The sequence below is a fragment of the Galeopterus variegatus genome, unplaced genomic scaffold, assembly GCF_000696425.1.
Source record: "Galeopterus variegatus unplaced genomic scaffold, G_variegatus-3.0.2 Scaffold580, whole genome shotgun sequence".
In the NCBI taxonomy this organism is placed as follows: Eukaryota; Metazoa; Chordata; class Mammalia; order Dermoptera; family Cynocephalidae; genus Galeopterus; species Galeopterus variegatus.
Window position 1 is genome coordinate 170,037 of NW_007726691.1, and position 20,144 is coordinate 190,180.

The window sequence follows — 20,144 nt, forward strand, 5'->3', positions numbered from 1 at the left end:
GGCTATAATCAAAAAGACTAAGAATAACAAATGCTGGTGAGGATCCAGAGAGAAAGGAACACTCCTACACTGTTGGTGGGACTGTACATTGGTACAGCCACTATAGAAAACAGTATGGAGGTTTCTCAAACAACTTCAGATCGACCTACCATACAATCCGGCAATCCCACTTCTGGGTGTTTATGCAAAGGAATGGAAATCATCATGTCGAAGGGATACCTGCACTCCCATGTTCACTGCAGCTCTATTTACAATAGCCAATATATGGAAACAACCTAAACGTCCATCAGTGGATGACTACATAAGGAAAATGTGGTATATATATGTAATGGAATACTACCTCAGCCATAAAAAAGAATGAAATTCTGCTATTTGCAGCAACACAGGAGAACTTGGAGAAAATTATGTTGAATAAAATAAGCCAGGCCCAGAGGGAAAAATGCCTCATGTCCTCACCCATAAGTGGGAGCTAAGAGAGAAAGAAGGAAGGAAAGAAAGACCACAGTGGTGTGCTGGACTTGCAGAGGGAGAGAACAGAACTAAGGTTGCTGGAGGAGAGGGGTAAAGGGGAAGAGGGTTGGGGAGAGGTTGGGCAGGGGACATGGGGAATAATTTTAATTTGAGGTGGGGAACATGCTGTTAGTATTGATCTGATCATCACATCTTGTGGCACAGGTGCTGACAGTTAGTTCGGTGCCTCATGAATATCTATAATCAATAACAAAAAATAAATAAAAAATAAAAATAGGAATAGAAATCAGATTCCCAGTAAGTCTGCCCATAAAAAAAAGAAAGGAAAGAAAAAGAAAAAAAAAGAAAGAAAGAAAAAGAAAAGAAAGTGAAAAGATAATCCACAGAATGGGAGAAAATATTTGCAAATAATATATCTGATAAGGGACTTGTATCCAGAATAAATGAAGAACAACTATAATTCAACAACAAAAAGAAATCAATGAAAAGACACAACCTAATTTTAAAAGGGCAAATAATCTGAGTAAAACTTTTACCAAAGAAGTTATACAAATAGCCAATAAGCACAAGAAAAGATGCTCACCAACATTAGTTAGGGAAATGCAAATCAAAATCACAAGATACCATTTCACATCCACTAGGATGGCTGTGGTTAAAAAACAAACAAACAAACAAAATAAGTGCTGGCAAGGATGTGGAGAAATTGGAATCCTTATCTATTGCTGGTGGAATGTAACATGGTGCAATAACTTTGGAAAACAGTCTGTTCCTCAAAAAGTTAAACATAGAGTCACCAAATGACTCAGCAATTCCACTTCTGGATACATATACAAGAGAACTGAAAACATGTGTTCGCACAAGTACTGACACATGAATGTTCCATAGCAGTGCTATTTATACTAGCCCAAAAGTGGGAAAAACCCAAATGTTCATCCACTGATGAATGGATAAGCAAAATATGGGTATATCCATACATTGGAATATTATTCAGCAATAAAAAGGGAGGAAGTACTGATAGATGCTAAATCATGAACAAACCTTTAAAACATTATGCCAAAGGAAAGGAGCCAGTCACAAAAGATCACATATGGAATGTCCAGAATAGACAAATCTATAGAGACAGAAAGTAGATTGATGGTTGCCAAGGTCTGGCAGATTTGGGGGAAAACAGGGAGTGACCGCATAGGATTTCTTTTCAGGGTGATAAAAGTATCCTGGAATTAGACAGTGGTGATGGTTGCACAACATTGTGAATATATTAAAAATACTGAATTTAAAAAAAGAAAAGAAGGGCCGGCCCGGTGGTGCACTGGAGAGTGTGCTGCTTGGGAGCACGGCGGCGCTTCCGCCGAGGGTTCGGATCCCATGTGGAGACCGGTTCCCGGCGCTGCTTGGGAGCGCGGCGGCGCTTCCACCGAGGGTTTGGATCCCATGTGGAGACCGGTTCCCGCTCACTGGCTGAGCGCGGTGCGGGCGCAACACCGAGGGTTGCAATCGCGTTGCCGGTCCCCGGTACGGGCGCGACACCGAGGGTTGCGATCCCGTTACCGGTCAGTAAAAAAGACAAAAAGAAAAAAAAAGAAAAGAAAAGAAAGGTCCAGAATAGTCCAACTGAGACCCGTGCTCTTGGCCATCACACTATACTGCTATTCCCACTCCCACTAACTAGGGCTGAAAGTGACGGAGGAAATATAAACTCTCATCTGTTGTACAGATCCCAAGTAGAGGCTTTGGAAACTAGAAACCAAACAAAATGCAACTCTACTTTCCGTCCTTAGCCCCTTCCCAAATTACAGTCCCTATCTTTGCTCTCCAAGACATCTCAGAATATTTTAATGATGAATGAGAACATATTTGAACCTTCAAGTGTTTATTTTGGCTATACAATATACCTCATACTCCTGGAATAGTAAAAGGAAGATAACAGTTTTGTTTTCGTAATACTGGAGAGTGATGTGAAAAGGGACCAGACATATAACCAGTTAGGTCAGTGGATGATGCAGGGGGAAGAAAAACAGATAAAAAAATTTTAAGCAAAAAGAAATTAATCAGTAAAAAAAAATCACTTACTAGTTGTGTGTTGTTGAGAAACTTACCTAATGTCTGAGCCTCCAAGTTCTCCTTCATAAAAATGGGGTAATTAGTAAAACTACTTCACAAGGTTATTGAGAGTTACTTGAAATAATGCATGTGAAAAGGCTTTGTACATTTCAAAATGCAATATAAATGTTAGAATTTCTAATAGTACTCAAGCCTCCAGACTCCCAGTCTACAGTTCCTTATAAGAGCGTTGTTGCCTGTTTATTTTAATAAGAAACAATTAAGGCCTGACTTTTTGAGAATGAAGAGCATGAAGGTCAACATTAGCAGATGCTATATTTCATTGACCCAGAACAACCTAGGAACAACAGAGACCTCAAGATATTCCTCTGTGCCGAGTGATTGGGGTGACCCACCCCCACTGTCTGCTTTGGTGGTTTGATGACCCTGCTCCCTCTGGGAGAGTGAGAGGTCCTGGCTGTGGCCCTCCTAAGAGGGAAGCCATCTGTCATGGCCACCAACCAGGCAGGGCCCTTCATGGACAATGTTCCTGGAGAGGGAAAAAGGAGGTCCCCAGGCAGGGCAACAAGCAAGTATAGTCCATACCGCCCAGAGGAGTTACAGAGGCTCAGCCCCAGGTCTTCTCTTCTCTCTCAGCCCTTCCTCCCAAGTGTAAAATGTCCTGGTTGGCCATGAGCCTCTGGCCACTGGCCGACTGCCCTTTAGAACTGTATGGCTCCACCTGCTTGGTCTGACATCCTTGCAGATTCGGCTGGGGCTCTGTAGCCATCCCAGCAACTTCTCCTGCAGGAAAAACTGAAATCCTCAGCTCCACCTTGAATTCTTAGTAGTCACCTCCACATCTCCTCCCCTCCTAGGTTTCTCCAGCCCCAGTAGTCAGATCCCAGAGTAGATTGTCTTGACCCTCCTTAGCCTTTGTACCTCTCCAGGCAGCTCTCCTGCAGGAAAAACTGAAATCCTCAGCTCCACCTTGAATTCTTAGTAGTCACCTCCACATCTCCTCCCCTCCTAGGTTTCTCCAGCCCAAGTAGTCAGATCCCAGAGTAGATTGTCTTGACCCTCCTTAGCCTTTGTACCTCTCCAGGCAGGCAGGCAAGCAGAAGTACTGGTTTGGGGACTGCTGTTTACATCTCTGTCTATTCCTGCATCTGATTCGCCTCCACCTGTATGTGGCAATGTCTGGCAATGCCTTTCTACAGGGCTCACAGTGGTTTGAGGGACCTGATTAGGTAGCAGGGGGTGGGGATAGTTATCATGGTTCCAAAGTTGTAGAGCATGTCTTTCAGATGGCCTGGATTTTATTTGTTTGTTCCTTTGTCCCTCCCCTTTCACCCAGGTCTGCAGCCAAATCTTCTCCCCTTTCCACAGCAACAAAGCAGTCTCCTCCTTCCCCCACAGACTGGGCCTGGCCTCGCATCCCAGGTAAACAACCATGTTCCTCCTGTTTCCTCTAGGAATGTCTCACCTATTGATAGAGTTAAGTTCATTGTTTTTTTCTCACCCCTTTAACAGGGCACTTACCCCTCAAGGAAGAGGGAACAGCAGGGCACTATCCCTGTTAGCACAAAGGGAAATCCAAGCTACAGCCAGAGGAGTTTTGCCCAATATCACTAGTGGAGCCAGAATTAGAACCCAAAGATCCCAACTCTCAGGTTAGGCTCTGCTCTATGTGGCAGGTACTATATTCCAGCCCCAAATAGGCCCTAGCACCACTCCTCTGAGAATCCGGGATCAGCTACTATTCCAGGTGTGCCAAGGTGACTACCAGCTCTGCCTAGGCACTATCAGGTGCCAAGGGGGAGACCAGAATACTATGGGTCTGATGTCCCGGACCACAAAGCCAGTGTTTCTCACCTCTGGGCCACTATCCCAAACTGCCTCCTGCAGTGGGCATCTGTGCGGGTCAGGGGGACTGAGGTCTGGGAGGGGCCGTTTGCATAGCTGCTGTGGTTCCACACAGCACCTGCTTGCCAGTTAGGAAAAAGGCACCTTTTCCTCTGGTCAGCTGCAGCCTCAGGCCAGGATGCACAGCTTGCAACAGCAGCATGAGCCGTGTCTTAGCTGACACTCCTCCCCTCACCTGTTGGCCCCCATGCAGTTAATAATCCTCTGTGCTAAGATCTCCATGGCTAAGGGCCCTGACTCTAAAGAGGGCTAGAGAGTCCACTGAAGGCACCCAGAAGGGGGAAGGCGCCATCTAGCGGTTAAAATAAATGGGGACACCAGAGTCATGAGCTTGTTTTCCACCTGCTCCTGGCTGCTCACCCCAGAATTTCATCATCATAGACTTAGAGCTGGATGAGAACATACAGGGTATTCAAGATCAACTCTCATATCTTATAATATTCGAGCATGGAGAAATGAGTAGCAGAGAGACCACGTAGAAGGTTATTAAGATCATCCTGGGGAGGGGAAATAAGAATTGGGATGAATGAGGGGATATTTTGGAAAGCTGAGTCAATGCAATTTGGCAACTGATTGGAAGTGAAGAGGGGAGAGAGAAGGTCTAGCAAAGAACTCGATAAGTATGTGTCAAATGAAAGAGAAAATGACTTAATGAAAAGGAAGATTCAAAGAGGACTGAGGCTTTGTCCAGAGGGTCTGGTCTACATCACCCCTCCGTGCACACCCCCTCCCTGAAAAACAGGACCAAATCCATGATGGTTTCAAACTATTCTGTTCTAAAAGACCTTTCATTGGGAAAAGAGTCTTTAACCTCTCTTTGGTCCTTTTATCTTCTTCATCATAAGAATGCCTATCTGAATGGTAAACCTGAATATCTTGAAAAAGAGAAGTAACATTAACCTCAGTCTAGGAAAAGAGTAAACTGAGAAGGACAAAGAAGAAGATGGATTCATCCTAAGTGACCCGTATGGGCAGTCGCCTCTGAGCTGGACACAGTGCCTGGACCCCTAAGCCTAATCCCCGTTTTTGTGAAATAATAGGTGTCTTCAAGATTGGGTTTATTCCTAACCTCAAAAGAGCATAACACGGTTCTAGGTTTAAGAGTACATATTCCCATGAAGATAAAGAAAGAATATCTCCTGACAGCCACAAATGTGATCGAGGTGCATTTAGATAGCACTGGAATACCTTTGATTAACAATAAAACAAAACACTCTCATGAAAGAAAACAGTGGTTTAGAAAGTACAATGACACTCATAAGAGTTTGAAATTTTATGGAAGTTCTGTTAATGTAATGAGTTCTCTGATGCCCTCTGTAACCTGCAGTTAATGCCTGCTGGGCACCTCAGTTACCTTACTTTGTGAAAAAGAACAGCAAGGCAAACAACCATTTCCTTGTCCCATTCTGAGATTTGTTTTCGGAAAATTTGTAAATAACCCTGCTAGCTCCTTTTATAGTAGAAACTAAAAGGAGGAAGTAACCTGCTCAAAGAGTGAGTCATAGACTAAAACTCAGAAAGGCTACCTCCCTATTCTGCACTCCTTATGTTTCTACCCCAGATATTCCAGTTATTTGCTGAACCTTCATAGAAACTCAATTTCCACTTTCACACCATTGAAAAAACAGAACTCAAATGTACCCAGAAACTGTGATCCTCTAAGTAGGCCTATTAGTAAGAAATATCAGAAAATGCCTTTTAATTTCTTGCATCTTTGTGGATCTGCCTGGCATGTGTTCCCTATTAGGCAGTTGGGCGCCCTGGGCTGCCAGGATCCTCTTTAGAACCCCATCTGGAAGCATCCCAGCATCTCCCAGTGCCCAAGCATCCACCCAGCTCTGGAGGGGCTGATGAGCCCAGTGACCTCGAGGAGCTGGAGAAGTTTGCCAAGACCTTCAAGCAGAGGCGCATCAAGCTGGGCTTCACACAGGTTTGGTTTGAGGGGAGGAGATGGAAGAAATAGAGTTGAGTGAATGGGGAGTGGGCTTCCCAAGTACAAGTTTGAAGAGCAATCTGGGGCTCAATGTGTGTGCAGCAAGCCCATTATGTCCCTGAGTTCCCTGAGAATAAGGCACAGATGCCGTTGGTAGAGAAACTGAGGACATTGCTGGTGGAGGGCAGAGGAAAGAGAGCCAGGCAAGGGCATGGCCCTCTCAGAGTCCATGGAGGGAAATGAACCAATTGTCCATCCCAAAGGGACAAGACTTGGAGAGGAGCCGAGGCCATGGATGAGTGCTTGCAGGTTTGGGCTGGGTGTGTGATAGGTGCTAGGACGGTGGGGGATGTAGGCAAAGAAGAGGAGGAACCTGTCTCTCACGTTCCTCCCTTTGGCTCCCATGTAGTGCTAGGATGGTGGGGGATGTAGGCAAAGAAGAGGAGGAGCCTGTCTCTCACGTTCCTCCCTTTGGCTCCCATGTGCAGGGAGACGTGGGGCTGGCGATGGGAAAGCTGTATGGGAACGACTTCAGCCAGACTACCATCTCACGATTCGAGGCCCTCAATCTAAGCTTCGGTGCTAGGACGGTGGGGGATGTAGGCAAAGAAGAGGAGGAACCTGTCTCTCACGTTCCTCCCTTTGGCTCCCATGTGCAGGGAGACGTGGGGCTGGCGATGGGAAAGTTGTATGGGAACGACTTCAGCCAGACTACCATCTCACGATTCGAGGCCCTCAATCTAAGCTTCAAGAACATGTGCAAGCTCAAGCCACTGCTGGAGAAGTGGCTGAACGATGCAGGTGGGCCTTGAGGAAATGAGGACGGATGGACCCTGAGGATGCTGTAGGGAAGGGGCTAGTGACTTCTCTCTGTTGGGGATTTAAGGGGGTTGATGCCTGACACCCCTTTCTTCTCCTCATGCATCTGGAACCATCTGAGAAATAAAACACAGGAGACAGGCAAGTGGAGGGGAAAATGTCAGCTTTGTTACTGAGAAAGCCGTTGGGAGGACATGGCTTCAGGTCTATGGCCATGAAGACTTGCCCCCATTCCATTCCCTTCCCCAGACCCACACCCAGCATAGACTGGAGAATAGCTCCCTAGAGACAAAGTTTGAGTCTGTAGAGCAGACACATGTACCCAGCTTGCTCTCTGGAATAGGTCTAGGACAGGCAGATAGGGAGCAGGAGACCACAGGCACAACACAAGGTCTTTACCTGGCTAATTCTCAAGTAGGTTTTCAGTGGACAGAGAATTACTGCAATCTAGACTGGTTGAGAAAGCTTTACAGTGGGAGTGGGGTTTGCAGGAGGATTCAGTGAGGTGTGGTGGCTAGAGAGGCATTCCAGGAGGTCAAGGGTATAAGTCAAGGGACAAAGTGTTTGGAATAGTGAATAGAAGAGTTTGGCATCAGAGAATAGCATAGGAGGTTTCTCAGTCTCAGCACTGTGGACATTTTGGGCCAGACAATTCTTTGTTATGGGGAGCTGGCCTATGCATTGTGGGATATTTAGCAGCATCCCTGGTCTCCATCCACTAGTCACCAGTAGTACCTGCCCCTAGTTGAAATACCCAAAAATGTCTCCAGACATTGCCAAATGTCCCCTGGGGAGGGGTGGTGTTGCAGAGTCACCCTGTCTAAGAACCTCCCTGTCCTCTCCTGCCTAGGAAGAGAGACAGGGAGTGAGCGAGCCAGTCGCCAGGGCTTGGCTCTATTCAGTGGCATGTGTGGATTAGTGGTTACTGTGGAGAGGGAGGAAAGGGTGGGCTGGGCAGCCTGGGGTGCTGACCTCAAGGAAGCCCCTCCACATGGAAGCATGGGAGGGGTCAAGGAAGCTCCCCACAATAGGCCATCCTTGGACAGCTTTTATTGAAGCACTGAAGTGAGAGAAATGATCAGAGGGTCCTAGAATCTTTGGGAAAGGGCCTTGTAGATCATTTCCGGTGTGATCCCCTAAGTGATGCCTGAATCCCTCCTAAGGGATAGCTTTCCTGCAGTCATACAGCCTTAGCACAAACACTTGCACTCCTGGAAAATGGCTTCAACAGGGCCGGCCCGGTGGCGCACTGCTATAGTGCGCCGCTTGGGAAGCGTGGTGGCACTCCCACCAAGGGTTCGGATCCCACATACAGACCGGCCGCTCACTGGCTGAGCGAGGGGCGGGAGCAACACCAAGGGTTGCGATCCCGTGGCCGGTCCCGGTCCGGTACGGGCGCAACACTGAGGGTTGCGATCTGTTGCCGGTCACGAAAAAAGACAAAAAGGAAAAAGAAAATGGCTTCAACACAAACATTCTGCCACCAAGTGCCATTGCTTTTGGCTCAGGATGCCATTTCACATTTTACTCAGTATTCACATCTAGGCATATTTGTAAAAAAACAGACTCATGAGTGTTACTTGTAGGAGCTCTGCCTGTACCCACTCACACCCACACATGCCGCTGATGTCTGGTCCCCTGAACCATGACCGCAAACACTGGAGACACTGCTGTGGGAGTCATGGAGGACCTTTGCCCAGAGCAACAAGGAGAAGCAGGATTCTTGGTCTGTTCTGGGTCCCCTGCTGGGGGAGGGGGCTGGTCCTGAAAATGCCACTGCAGAGCCTGCCGGGAAAGGTTGCTGGACCTCAAGTCCATTAAGGCAGAGCCTGAACCGGCCACTTGTCCCTTCTCTGATCTTCCTTTGCTCCTTCACCGCCCTCCAGAGTCCTCTCCATCAGACCCCTCGGTGAGCACGCCCAGCTCTTATCCCACCCTCAGCGAAGTATTTGGTAGGAAGAGGAAGAAACGGACCAGCATCGAGACCAACATCCGCCTGACTCTGGAGAAGAGATTTCAAGACGTGAGCATCTCCTGCGGGTGGGAGTGGGTGGGCTGACTTGCACAGGTGAGCGAGCAGGTGCACACATGGCCAGGAGGCTAGGCACAGCATGAGCCCCTGGGCACCAACCCCTCTCCACCTGACACCTGCTCTGGGAATGATCAGAAAGCAAAGACACTCTCCCTGTCCAGGTGCCCCAATATTTCAGGGAAAGGCTGCCTTTCATCTCAGGTTCTGGGAACTTCTCCCCTGACTCAAGCTTCTTTCCCTGACATCTATTTGAGGCCTGTTGTCTCTCTTGCTGGGAGCTTTAAAGAATGGGCACGGGCCCCAGAAGAGGTTGTATCTTTGTATGCAGTTGAGGAAAAGGGAGCAAAGCCAGGATGTTGTATATAAATTCCCTATTTTCTAGGATGTAAGTTTTATATTTTTAAAATTATAAGTATAATAAATGCTCACTGTAAACAATTTAGATAATACAAGGAAGTAGAGAGGAAAAAACCCCCAGCACCAAATGCCATCTGAATGTATGTTCTTCTATTCCTTTATTCCACTTACATTTAAATACTTGTGATCATATCGTACACCTACATTTTTTTGAACTTGTAGCAAAAGCATATTCTTGAGCCGGTTTGTGGAAGCTATGAGCCCAGTGGGAGCTGGGGGAGAGAAGAGGGAAAGACAGGTGTGGTCTAAAGAGCTGCTAGTCAGGATCCCTTAGGCACCAGCCTCCAGACCCTCCATTGTACCACACATCTCTAAAGGGCCTGTGGCCTCATCCAGCCTTGCAGGCCCCAGGCCTCTGGGGCTGCTGACCCTCCAGCAGATGCCCAGTGCCTCTGGCTCAAGAATTTCATAGCTGCACCCTGCTGGCAGGAGGACAGGAACTGGCTTTCCTTCTGATTAGGCTTCTCAGAGCAGCAAGGTTAAGGGAGGGTTTAGGAGTGGGAGGAAAGGGCTGAGACAAAAACTGGTGGGAGGGGTCAGAACAGGGAGTGAAGGCTTTATATTATGTACGTCCTTCCCACAGTCTTGATGTGTCCACATGTTTTAGTTTTCTCATGTCCTATTTCGAGGTAGGAAGACAGAAAGAAATGACAAAGGAGAAGGATATCGGGTTAAGAGGCAAAAACACAGAGGGGAGCATGGGTTCTGGGGGTTCTGCCTGCCCCACAGAACTCATCCTTAGACTCCTCTCTCTAGAACTGCTCCTGAAGGAAGGAGCGGAAGAACAGAGCCTACATTTATGGAGCCTTTAACTCTGTGCCAGGCCCTGGGCTTGGCAGTTTACACACCTAGACTCCTCTCTCCAGAACTGCTCCTGAAGGAAGGAGCGGAAGAAGAGAGCCTACATTTATGGAGCCTTTAACTCTGTGCCAGGCCCTGGGCTTGGCAGTTTACACACCTTTTCTCATTTAATCCTTGCAATAATCCTTCATAGTGGGCATTATTACTCTCATTTCATAGACGATAAGACTGAGGCTCAGAAAGGGTAAGAAAGTTTCCTAAGGACATACAGTAAATCAGTAATAAAACTAGTATTCCACCCTGGGTCTGACTCTAAAGCTTTTGATCCACATATTGTTCTATCCTGCTTCTTTGGAATGTCTGTCTCCCACCCCCAATTCTTGACCCTATTCTCTTCTTCTGACCACACTCTGTCCCTTCGGTCCCTGTAGAACCCAAAACCCAGCTCAGAGGAGATCTCCATGATTGCAGAGCAGTTGTCCATGGAGAAGGAGGTGGTGAGGGTCTGGTTCTGCAACAGACGCCAAAAGGAGAAGCGAATCAATTGCCCTGTGGCCGCACCCATCAAATCACCTGTCTACAATTCCCGGCTGGTGAGTGGCCAGGAGCCAAGCTGCCTACCAAGCACTGGGGGCCATGGTACCTGGAGGGTAGAGTCTTCTCAATCCCAGGGAAGTGGGAGGGGGTGGGAGGGGGGCATGGAAATAAGCAAACAGATGCTGTATATAAAATATATACAACACAAAGAAGACTAAGGATGGGCAAGGGCATTGAAAGTAATAGTGGAGAGATGCTTTTTTAATAGGGAGGTCAGAGAGGACCTCTCTGATAAGATGGAATTTGAGCAGAGACTTAACAGTTGTAAGGGAATGAAATACGTGAATATCTGAGGAAAGGAGTGTTCCAGGCAGAGGGACCAGCAAGTGAAAAGATCCTAGCATGTTTGAGGAATAGCAAGGAAGCCAGGGTGGCCATGGCAGAGGGAGGAAGGGGGCAAAAAGTAGGAGATGAAGTCAGAGAAGTAACAAGGAGCGGACTACCCAAAGTCTTGGAGGACATTGAAGGGACCTGGGCTTTTCGTTTGAGTAAAAGGAGAAGCCATTGGTGAGCTCTAGGCAGTGAAGCCTGGGCTGGTTGATGTGGGCTGCTGTGTGGAAGCAGGAGACCAGCCAGGAGATGACACTAATCAGGTCGAGTGGAGGCTTGAGCTGGTGCGGTGGTCATGGTGGTGAGAAGTGGTGGTTGGATTCTGGATATGCTTCAGTGGTGGAGCCAAAAGACGTGCTGACAGCTCAGATATGGAATATAAGTGATGAGGCAGAGAAGATTTCAAGGGTTTTGGTCTGAGCAACTGGTTGGAAGGCACTGCCATTTTTTAAGATGATGAAGACTACAAAGAGCAGGTTTGAAGAAAAAAACTAAGAATTTGGGGTTGGTCATATTAAGCTGGGCATGCCTGCTAGGATCCAAGAGGAAGTATCCAGTAGAAAGTTTTATCTGTGACTCTGGTGTTCAGGGGAGAAGCCAGAGGCTGGGAATAATTTGAAGTTCCAGGCAGACATGGAAGTTTGGGGAGGAGGACATATCTTCTCCATCCAGGGAGAGATGGTACCTGGAAGGTGGGAACAGGAAAGTTCTCTTCATTTCTGGGGATGATGATGGTTGAAGGTTAAGGGAATTGGTTAACAATGTTGTCCTTGAATCTTTCAGCAGGATGGGTGAAATTCGGCCTTGTCATGATGGGACATAGCTGTGTCATAAAATCTACACCACTGTCCATTCTTTCACTAAGTAGTTATTGACCATCTACTCTATATTGGTTTTTATGCCTAGTGCTGGAGATACAGATAAATACTATCATTTCCCTGTCCCAGAGGATCTTACTGCCTAGCAGAGGAGACAGACAAACAATGATAAACAACATGATCATTTCTGTAGAAAGAACTTAGGAGCAGGAGCTAACAAACTTTGGGAGGTGGTGGTTAGAGAAGGCTTCCCCAAGGAGATAATTAATACCTGAGCTGAGTCTAAGAGGACAAGAAGGAGTGAGAGGCAAATAAGTGTAGGGTGGAGCTCTCACCAGGGGAAAGTATGAGACAGTGGGATGGAGCGGGGAGAATATACGGCATATTCATGGAACTGCAAGTGGTTCCACATGAGGGAACATTGAAAGATGGGGATGGACAGATCAAGGGCCAGATTGTGAAGGGACCATGTGCAACGCTAAAGAACTGGTGTGCTTAATGTTAAGCAAGGCATCGGCATGATCATATCTGCTGTTTAGAATGATCACTCTGACTGCAGTCTAAAGGATGGCTTGAGAGGCACAAGATTGGTTGCAGGGAGACCAGTTAAGATGTGACCGCAGTTATCCACTAGAGAAATAGGGAGGGTGAAGCAAACTCACATGATAATAATTAGAGGGATGGGAGATATTCAGAGATAATTAGAAGGGCTTGGTTAATAAATTGAAAGCTGGTTGGAGGCAGGGAGAGCAACAAAGGAAAGGGAATCCTTTGAGATGATTCTCAGCATTCAGGCTGGGTCGACTGGGTAGATGATAGCACCGTTTATGGAACAAGCAAACAGGGGAGGAGCTGGTTTGGGAGTGGGAAAAAAGTGATGATTTCAGTTCTTTACATCATCATGATGTACAGTGAGGACTGCAGGACACATAAGTGGGAATGTCCCTGGGCTGTTGGAATTATGGATCTGGAGGTCAGGAGAGAAGGCTGGACATGGATTGGGGAGTCACAGCCATACAGGTGGTGGTCGAAATCCAGGTGAGGAGGAATTTGTCTATGGAGTTTGTATGGAGGAAGCAAAGAGCAAGGTCCAGGCCCAAACCTTGAGGGACCCCAGCATTTGAGGGATGGGCAAAAGAAGATCAAGAGAAGAATCTCAGGAGGAGCCAGAACAGGCAAGAAACAGCAACCAAGTAGACATGAGGGGTGTTAGACACGGATGAGCCCTATAGGAATGCTATAGGAACAAAATGAAAGACACCTAAATCAGAATAGGGTCCGGGTGGGTGGACCCCCTAATTTGTTTGGCAGACAGAATTTGCAAGAGTAGCATACCAGGAACAGGAACGGCCTGTGGGATTATAAAATGAAGTGATGAATTTGGGGAATCATAAGCATTTCAATCTGGCTAGAGCCAAGGGTTTAGGATTAAGACTTAGAAGTTGATGAGGGCTGGATCATGATGGGCAATGGATGCTAAATTACCCTAAAAGCTCTGAAGAACCATTGAACATTTTAAGTTGGAGACAACATGATATTCATTCATCATTCCTTTCTTAAGTATTCATTGAACACCCACTATATGTTTGACACTAGGGATACAGTGGTGTATAAAACACTTGTAATCTCTATTTACTGTCTAGCAGGGAAAACACAAATTCTATTTGTAATGAAAGAAGATACACGGGTGTTTGAGGAACCTAACCTGGTCCAGGGTGTCAGGGGTGTCTCTGAGGAATGACCCTTAAACTGATACCAGAAAAATGAATATTACCTTTGACATTTATGGGGAAAGCATCTGAGTTGGGGGGATGAGGAAGAGTGAATATAGGGGAGAACATTCTGGTCAGAGGAAACAGTGTGTACAAAGGCTGTGAAGCTGGAGGGGTGGAAGAGAAAGCATAGATGGCTTGAATGAGCTGGAAGCCAGGGGTTGAGAGAGTGTGAATGAGGGGTGGAGTGGTAGGCGGGGCCCGGATTACTGAGGGCATTGTAGGCCATGTTAAGGAATGTAGATCACATCATAAGAGCTCTGGAATCTTTAAAGATGGCGCTTTGGGGCCGGCCCGGTGGCACACTCGGTAGAGTGCGGCGCTTGGGAGTGCGGCGGCGCTCCCGCCGAGGGTTCGGATCCCATATAGAGACCGGTCCGCTCACTGGTTGAGCGCGGTGCGGGCGCGACACCGAGGGTTGCGATCCCGTTGCCGGTCGTGGTACGGGCGCGACACTGAGGGTTGCGATCCCGTTACCAGTCATGAAAAAAGACAAAAAAAAGGAAAAAAAAAATAAAATAAATAAAGATGGCACTTTGTTTGGAGCAGATGGGAGGTAGGTTCTCGCTTTGGTTCACTTCCAACCAGGACATCAACATGGAGAGAAATGGTGGGAGGTGTACAGGAGTCATGAAGGACCCTCATTGGTTGTCAGTATTTACCCAACACATATTTACTGAGTACCTGCAAAGATCCAGGCACTGCAGAAGGCACTGGCCATACGGTAGTGAACTGCACAGGCTTTATCCTGCCTTCATGAAGTCGACAGCCTAATGCGGAGAAGACATTAAATAAATAATGACACTAATACTTGTGATGTCCTGAAGGAAGAGGATAGAGAAAATTTTCTGATCCTGTCTTCTTAGGTCTCTTTGGGACAGTTTTTTGGGACTAGGACATGGTTTCTTCTGCTTCTGATATGAAATAATAGCTTTTTATTTTATTTTATTTTATTTTTCTGGCAGCTGGCTGATATGAGGACCTGAATCCTTGACCTTGGTGTTACAAGGGTGTGCTCTAACCAAATGAGCTAACTGTCCATCCCTGAAATAATATCTAAAATAATAATAATTTAGAGGGCAAAAAGACCAGTGTGGGTAGAATGCTATCATTTATATAAAAAATAAAAAAGGGAAACCATATGTATGTATGTTTGCATATGCATAGCCTGTCTCCAGACGGAAGCAGAAGAAACTGCTCACAGTGACTAAATACATTACGATTTATTTAAACACAACAACACATTTCTTGGGTGTGGCAGCAGGGAGGAGAGGAGGCAGGAAGATTATTGATAACATCTCTTGCCGCTCTGCCACCCCTCCCAAACCATGCCCCACACCCATCTCCACCCATCACAGGCCCCCAGCTTGCTAAGGAGGCTTGTTATAAAAGGAAAGGTAAACGAAAGCAGTGAGAACCATTGCTGATTAATTAGGAAATGAGTACATGCTGCGTCCTGTTAGGATGGGATCTTCCAAACTGGGGAGGGGAGGAATATCAAATCACAGATCTCTAAGCAGAACTGCCATTCAATATCCTTTGAAAACATTGTTCAGAGCTTCCCCTGGCAGTGTGAGAAGAATAAAGGGGAGTGAAAGTATGCAGATTTCAGTTCAAAAGAAGAGTTGAATAACATCTCGAAATATACAGCAGTTGTTAGCGTCTTCCTTCAGGAAGGAAGGGAACTAACATTTAACAAGCTGGCACTCTTTGCCAACCATTGGGTTGGAAGCTTTATGGACATTATCTCATTAAACCTTAATTAAAAGAAAATATGAGGGAGGTACTGCTTCTTTTTTATGGATGAGAAAACCAAATCTCAGTAGGGTTAGGAAACTTGCCAAAGGTCACAGAGATAGTGACTGGTGAAGCCAGATACTACTCCCTGATCTCCTGGGCTCCAAAATCCATTCTTTCTATTATATCATATTCTAAAATAGTAATAGTGAGGAGGAGGCTTCTGAATTGCATGGGAGGTGAAACTGAATTATCTTAGGTTCCTTTCTAATCTCAGAGTTGATGCTGCTATGAGGTCTCCAGGGCAAAATGAAAAGCTTCAGAGACCAAAGTTCATCTTCTCCAATTATCTCTGCAGAATCCATGGTCTATTCATCCATCAGGATGGGAAAGCCTGAAATAGTGTTACTAGGGCTGGGCACTCTCCTGCCCTGGGCAAAAGCAGGGTGCTTTTAGGAAAGAAGACATGGGGTCTGGAAAAGCAGCAGGTGAGCAGCAGCATCTGCCACAGCAGGGCCCAGGAGGCTTGCTCCTGTCACCTCCAGGGCGCTCGGGCAAGGCAGCCTTCGGCCTGGCAGTGCCAAGGAAACCTTGCCAGGGGACACACAGCAGGGCAGGGAGAGCCTGGTGTCAGTACCAGAGAGCTTCTGAAGTAGACCAGAACTGGAGCTGGATGCCTGTCTACCGTCCAGAGGCTTAACTGTGAAAAGGAATATGGAATGTAGGTTTGGGACTAGGAAACCAAGGACACCAAGCCCTGGTCTCTGCAGAGCCTGGGGCCCAGCGTCCTTGGAGAAGGACCTGGGATTGGAGAAGGGAGCTGGAATGGACATTTATAAGCTTCTGTTGTTTTTCAGGTCTCTCCCTCAGTGTCTCTGGGCCCCCTCTCTGTCCCTCCTGTCCATAGCACCATGCCTGGAACAGGTGAGCTTTAAAATGAGGTTTTTGAACAACACAAAAATTCCTTTGAAGATGAGATATTAGAACTGAAAAGTCCCTACTTAAGTCAGCATTCACTAAATGTATCTCAAAGGTTATTAAAATCTGTGCTCAGGAAAAAAGAAAGGGTTCCGTGATCAAGCAAGTTTGGGAAATGCTGAGTAAGCAAAGTTTAAACAAGCATGTGTGTTTGTTTTGCTTTCATTGCAGCACTTCTTAGCACTCAAGTGCATAATACTTTCCAAAATGAACTGTATGGAAAGCCAGAGAAAGGAAGGTTTCCAAACTAATTTTCTACAGAACTCTATTTTTCAAAAAATATCTATAGCATTTCAAAGAACTAGATGCGGTGACCATATGTCCAGGTGTGCCTGGGACAGTCCCAGTTTCTACCTTATGTCCTGACACAATTATCAATAATACTCCCTTCCACTTTTCAAAGTGTCTTCATTTGGATGGTAAAATAGATGTCACCCTATCCATGGAAAACAGTTTGGGAAACCCAATCATAAGAATTCCATTTAATTCAAATCTGCCCTTTTAAAGAGGATGAAAATGAGTTTCAGGGAAGGGAGGCAAGTTGGTACAGGCCACAGAGCTGCTTAGGGAATGGCCTGGGACCTGGACGAGACTCGGTCCCCTTACTCCTGGTACAATGCTCTTTCTGGAAGACCATGAGTCTTTTCTTTATGGAGACAGGAGAACCAGAGAGGCTGGTAGTCTTTAATTGCACTCTCAGGTTCTCTTTCTCCCTGTACACTTTTCTTTCTTTCCTTCCTTTTCTTTTCCTAGCCTTCTTGTTCTTTTTCCCCTCCTGCCTCTTGGTCTGGAGCTGCATATGCCCAGCCCAGGGTGTGTTCTGGAGTAGGATGATTTTGGCATCTGTCCTTCTTGCATTTGGCAAGACTTGGACTTGTAGAACCAGCCACACCACTCTCAAGGGCCTGGGCTGCAGAGAGCATTTGTGATGAGAGCCCCTCTGTGCTAACAGGGTAGGAGGTGGGCAGATGGGTGGGGGTGGGGAGAGGGTGAGGTCCCTTTGAGGCTACACCAGGAAATCAAGTGCCTGAAGGGCCATGCCACAAGGTCCCAGGCCCCAGAAGCATTATTTTCCCCTTGTTTTTTTGCCTCTCCTTGTCCTCAGTAACATCATCCTGTTCCCCTGGGAACAACAGCAGGCCTTCGTCTCCTGGGTCAGGACTCCACGCCAGCAGCCCCACAGCATCTCAAAATAACTCCAAAGTGGCAGTGAATTCCTCCTCCGGTTTTAACTCTTCAGGGTAAGATGGAGGGGCGAGTGCTGAGACATCTCGGCAGGGGCGAGTGCTGAGACATCTCGGCAGGGCCGAGAGGCATGAGAGAAGTTGGGTCAATGCCTTGGGAAAGGAAGCTTGTCACAGGGTTGGAAAAGAGGAATGGGGTGCCAGGGAGAGGACAGAGTGGAGAGCGAAACTGGACCTTATCCCCAGAGAGTGGGGATTTAAAACAGAAGCTTCAGCCAGTGAGCAGTCCTGGCAAGGAGCTGATGTCAACAAAGCCAAAATTTCCATCCTCACTTTGAGGGTGGAAATTTCCAAACACTCCTATCAGAAAGGGCCGGGTCCTTTGGTGTGCTTGACTTCATGCCAGGAACCCAGTTCTCAGGATGTTCTGACACGAGCCTAGAGCTTAGACATGACGAAAACCCTGGGCTTCTCTCTGGCTGACACAGGGAGAGAGGGAAGCAGTGCTGATCCCTGTTTTCTGCAGCCTCCTGGGCCTTAGTTCATGGACCAAAGAATCTACTCTAAGAAGTATTCTCAGAGCTGACGCCTTGAGAAATTCTGCCCTGATTCAGAATGAAACAGAGATTTGAAAGTTAGGCAATAGTTTACAGACCTGAGCTTGTCAGAAGAGGTGAATCCTCTTGTCCAAGCCCAGGCAGTTCAGCAAGGCAGCCCACTCTTACTGGCCAATTGTTGCCTAGCCCCCAAAGTTAAAGCTCCACCAAAAAAAAAAAAAAAAAAAAAAAAACCAGACACACACATACACAGAACCATATAATATATGTAAGTAGCTTTAAAAATTGTTTTGAGATATAATTCACATACCATAAAATTCACCATTTTCAAGTGTACAATTCAGGGGTTTTTAGTATATTCACAAGATTGTGCAACCATCATCATTGTCTAATTCCAGAACATTTTCATCACCCCCAAAAGAATCTCTATACCTGTTAGCAGTCACTCCCCATTCCCACCTTCCCCCATCATATTAGTAACTTTATGATTGATTAGTTTCTTTCTTCCTTCCAGATCTTGGTACCGATGGAATCATCCCACCTACCTCCACTGAGACCAAAAATTTTCTTCTACTCCACCTGGCCCTGTATTCCCCGCTGGAAGGAAGGGAGTCATGCCTGCTGTGTATGGACAGATTACTTTCAGAAGAGTGGAAGAAAATCTCCACTATCGATGAACCTGCACTCTTACCTTCTTCAGGAGCAAGGGCCTCCGGAGATCAAACTGTGATTGAACCATGTGCTGACTCCTAATGCTCTTGAAATATACAGCCCCTCTTAGGAGTTTACCATTTTCACTTTCCTTGCCTTCCCTTCTAGTTCTAAATATTTTAGACAGCTTCACTGGGCAAGAGTCTTTCAGAGAGAGGACTTTTTGCCACTATTCTCCAACTCATCTATAGGCTTCTGGGGACAGCCATTTGCCTGGTGTGCCAAACTACCAGAAGGGGAGATAATGGTTTTGACTCTGAATTTAGGCACAGTCCCTGAACTGATCCCAAAATCTATGAAAAGATTTGAATCTGATGTCTCCACCAAAGCCTTGATGTTTCTGTTCAGAAACTTTTTCTGACTGAATCTTCATTTCACCCTATTTTCTTTTTAATTTTTCCCCTTTTTCTGCAACCAAGTTCATCTGTTACTGTGTCCTCCAATTTTCCTCTTCTTTACACAAGGGTGAGCCACCCTCGGTCCCCTGGGCACGTTACTCTGCCCCATCCCCTGCGTGCTCTTCTGTCTTCTCACTCCTGCCCCAGAGTTCAGCGTTGCTTGTTCTTTCTCTCCTTCCCTCCCTGCACTTCTTATCCCATCTTTTCTCCTTTCTCCTGGCTTCAGAAAAGGAAGAAAACAAGAGCAAACACACTAAATTATGCTGGCAAAATATCTATAAGATAGCCCTTTCCTGTTTTTGCATTATGTTCTTCTCTCCTTAATGTGGAATTTTCCAGCAAAATGTTTAACTCAGGTGTGAATTTTGAAGATGTTTCTGTAGTATTTTATCTTCTTTAAAAGAAAAAAGAAAGGAAAAAATACCAAAGTGTGAAATACTGTGCTAGCTTCCACAGAGTTCCCACATGGGCTAGGAAGCTCTGTTGACATCTTTGGGAACATTCTATCTAGAGTCTCCTTCTTTGTGGGCCAGTGTGTAGAGATATAACATGAAGCCATTCCAGAAATGGTAACTTTTTTTAAAAAGACTGCTTATCCAGGAAACTGTTGAGATTCAAAGGAA

At 46.4% G+C, this 20,144-nt stretch overlaps 1 protein-coding gene across 2 annotated transcripts in view; it reads left to right on the forward strand.

The window, feature by feature from the left end:
* Positions 1 to 18,990, forward strand: part of POU2F3 (POU class 2 homeobox 3) — a 76,977-nt gene extending 57,987 nt beyond the window's left edge. For both annotated transcript variants that reach the window (XM_008570199.1, XM_008570197.1), the window contains exons 6-13: positions 3,869 to 3,954; positions 6,185 to 6,367; positions 7,030 to 7,171; positions 9,076 to 9,212; positions 10,871 to 11,032; positions 16,551 to 16,617; positions 17,777 to 17,912; positions 18,927 to 18,990. In XM_008570199.1, the coding sequence (XP_008568421.1) occupies positions 3,869 to 3,954; positions 6,185 to 6,367; positions 7,030 to 7,171; positions 9,076 to 9,212; positions 10,871 to 11,032; positions 16,551 to 16,617; positions 17,777 to 17,912; positions 18,927 to 18,966 (953 nt within the window). In that variant the 3' untranslated portion in view covers positions 18,967 to 18,990. The remainder of the gene's footprint in view (positions 1 to 3,868; positions 3,955 to 6,184; positions 6,368 to 7,029; positions 7,172 to 9,075; positions 9,213 to 10,870; positions 11,033 to 16,550; positions 16,618 to 17,776; positions 17,913 to 18,926) is intronic.
* Positions 18,991 to 20,144: the final 1,154 nt, after the last annotated feature.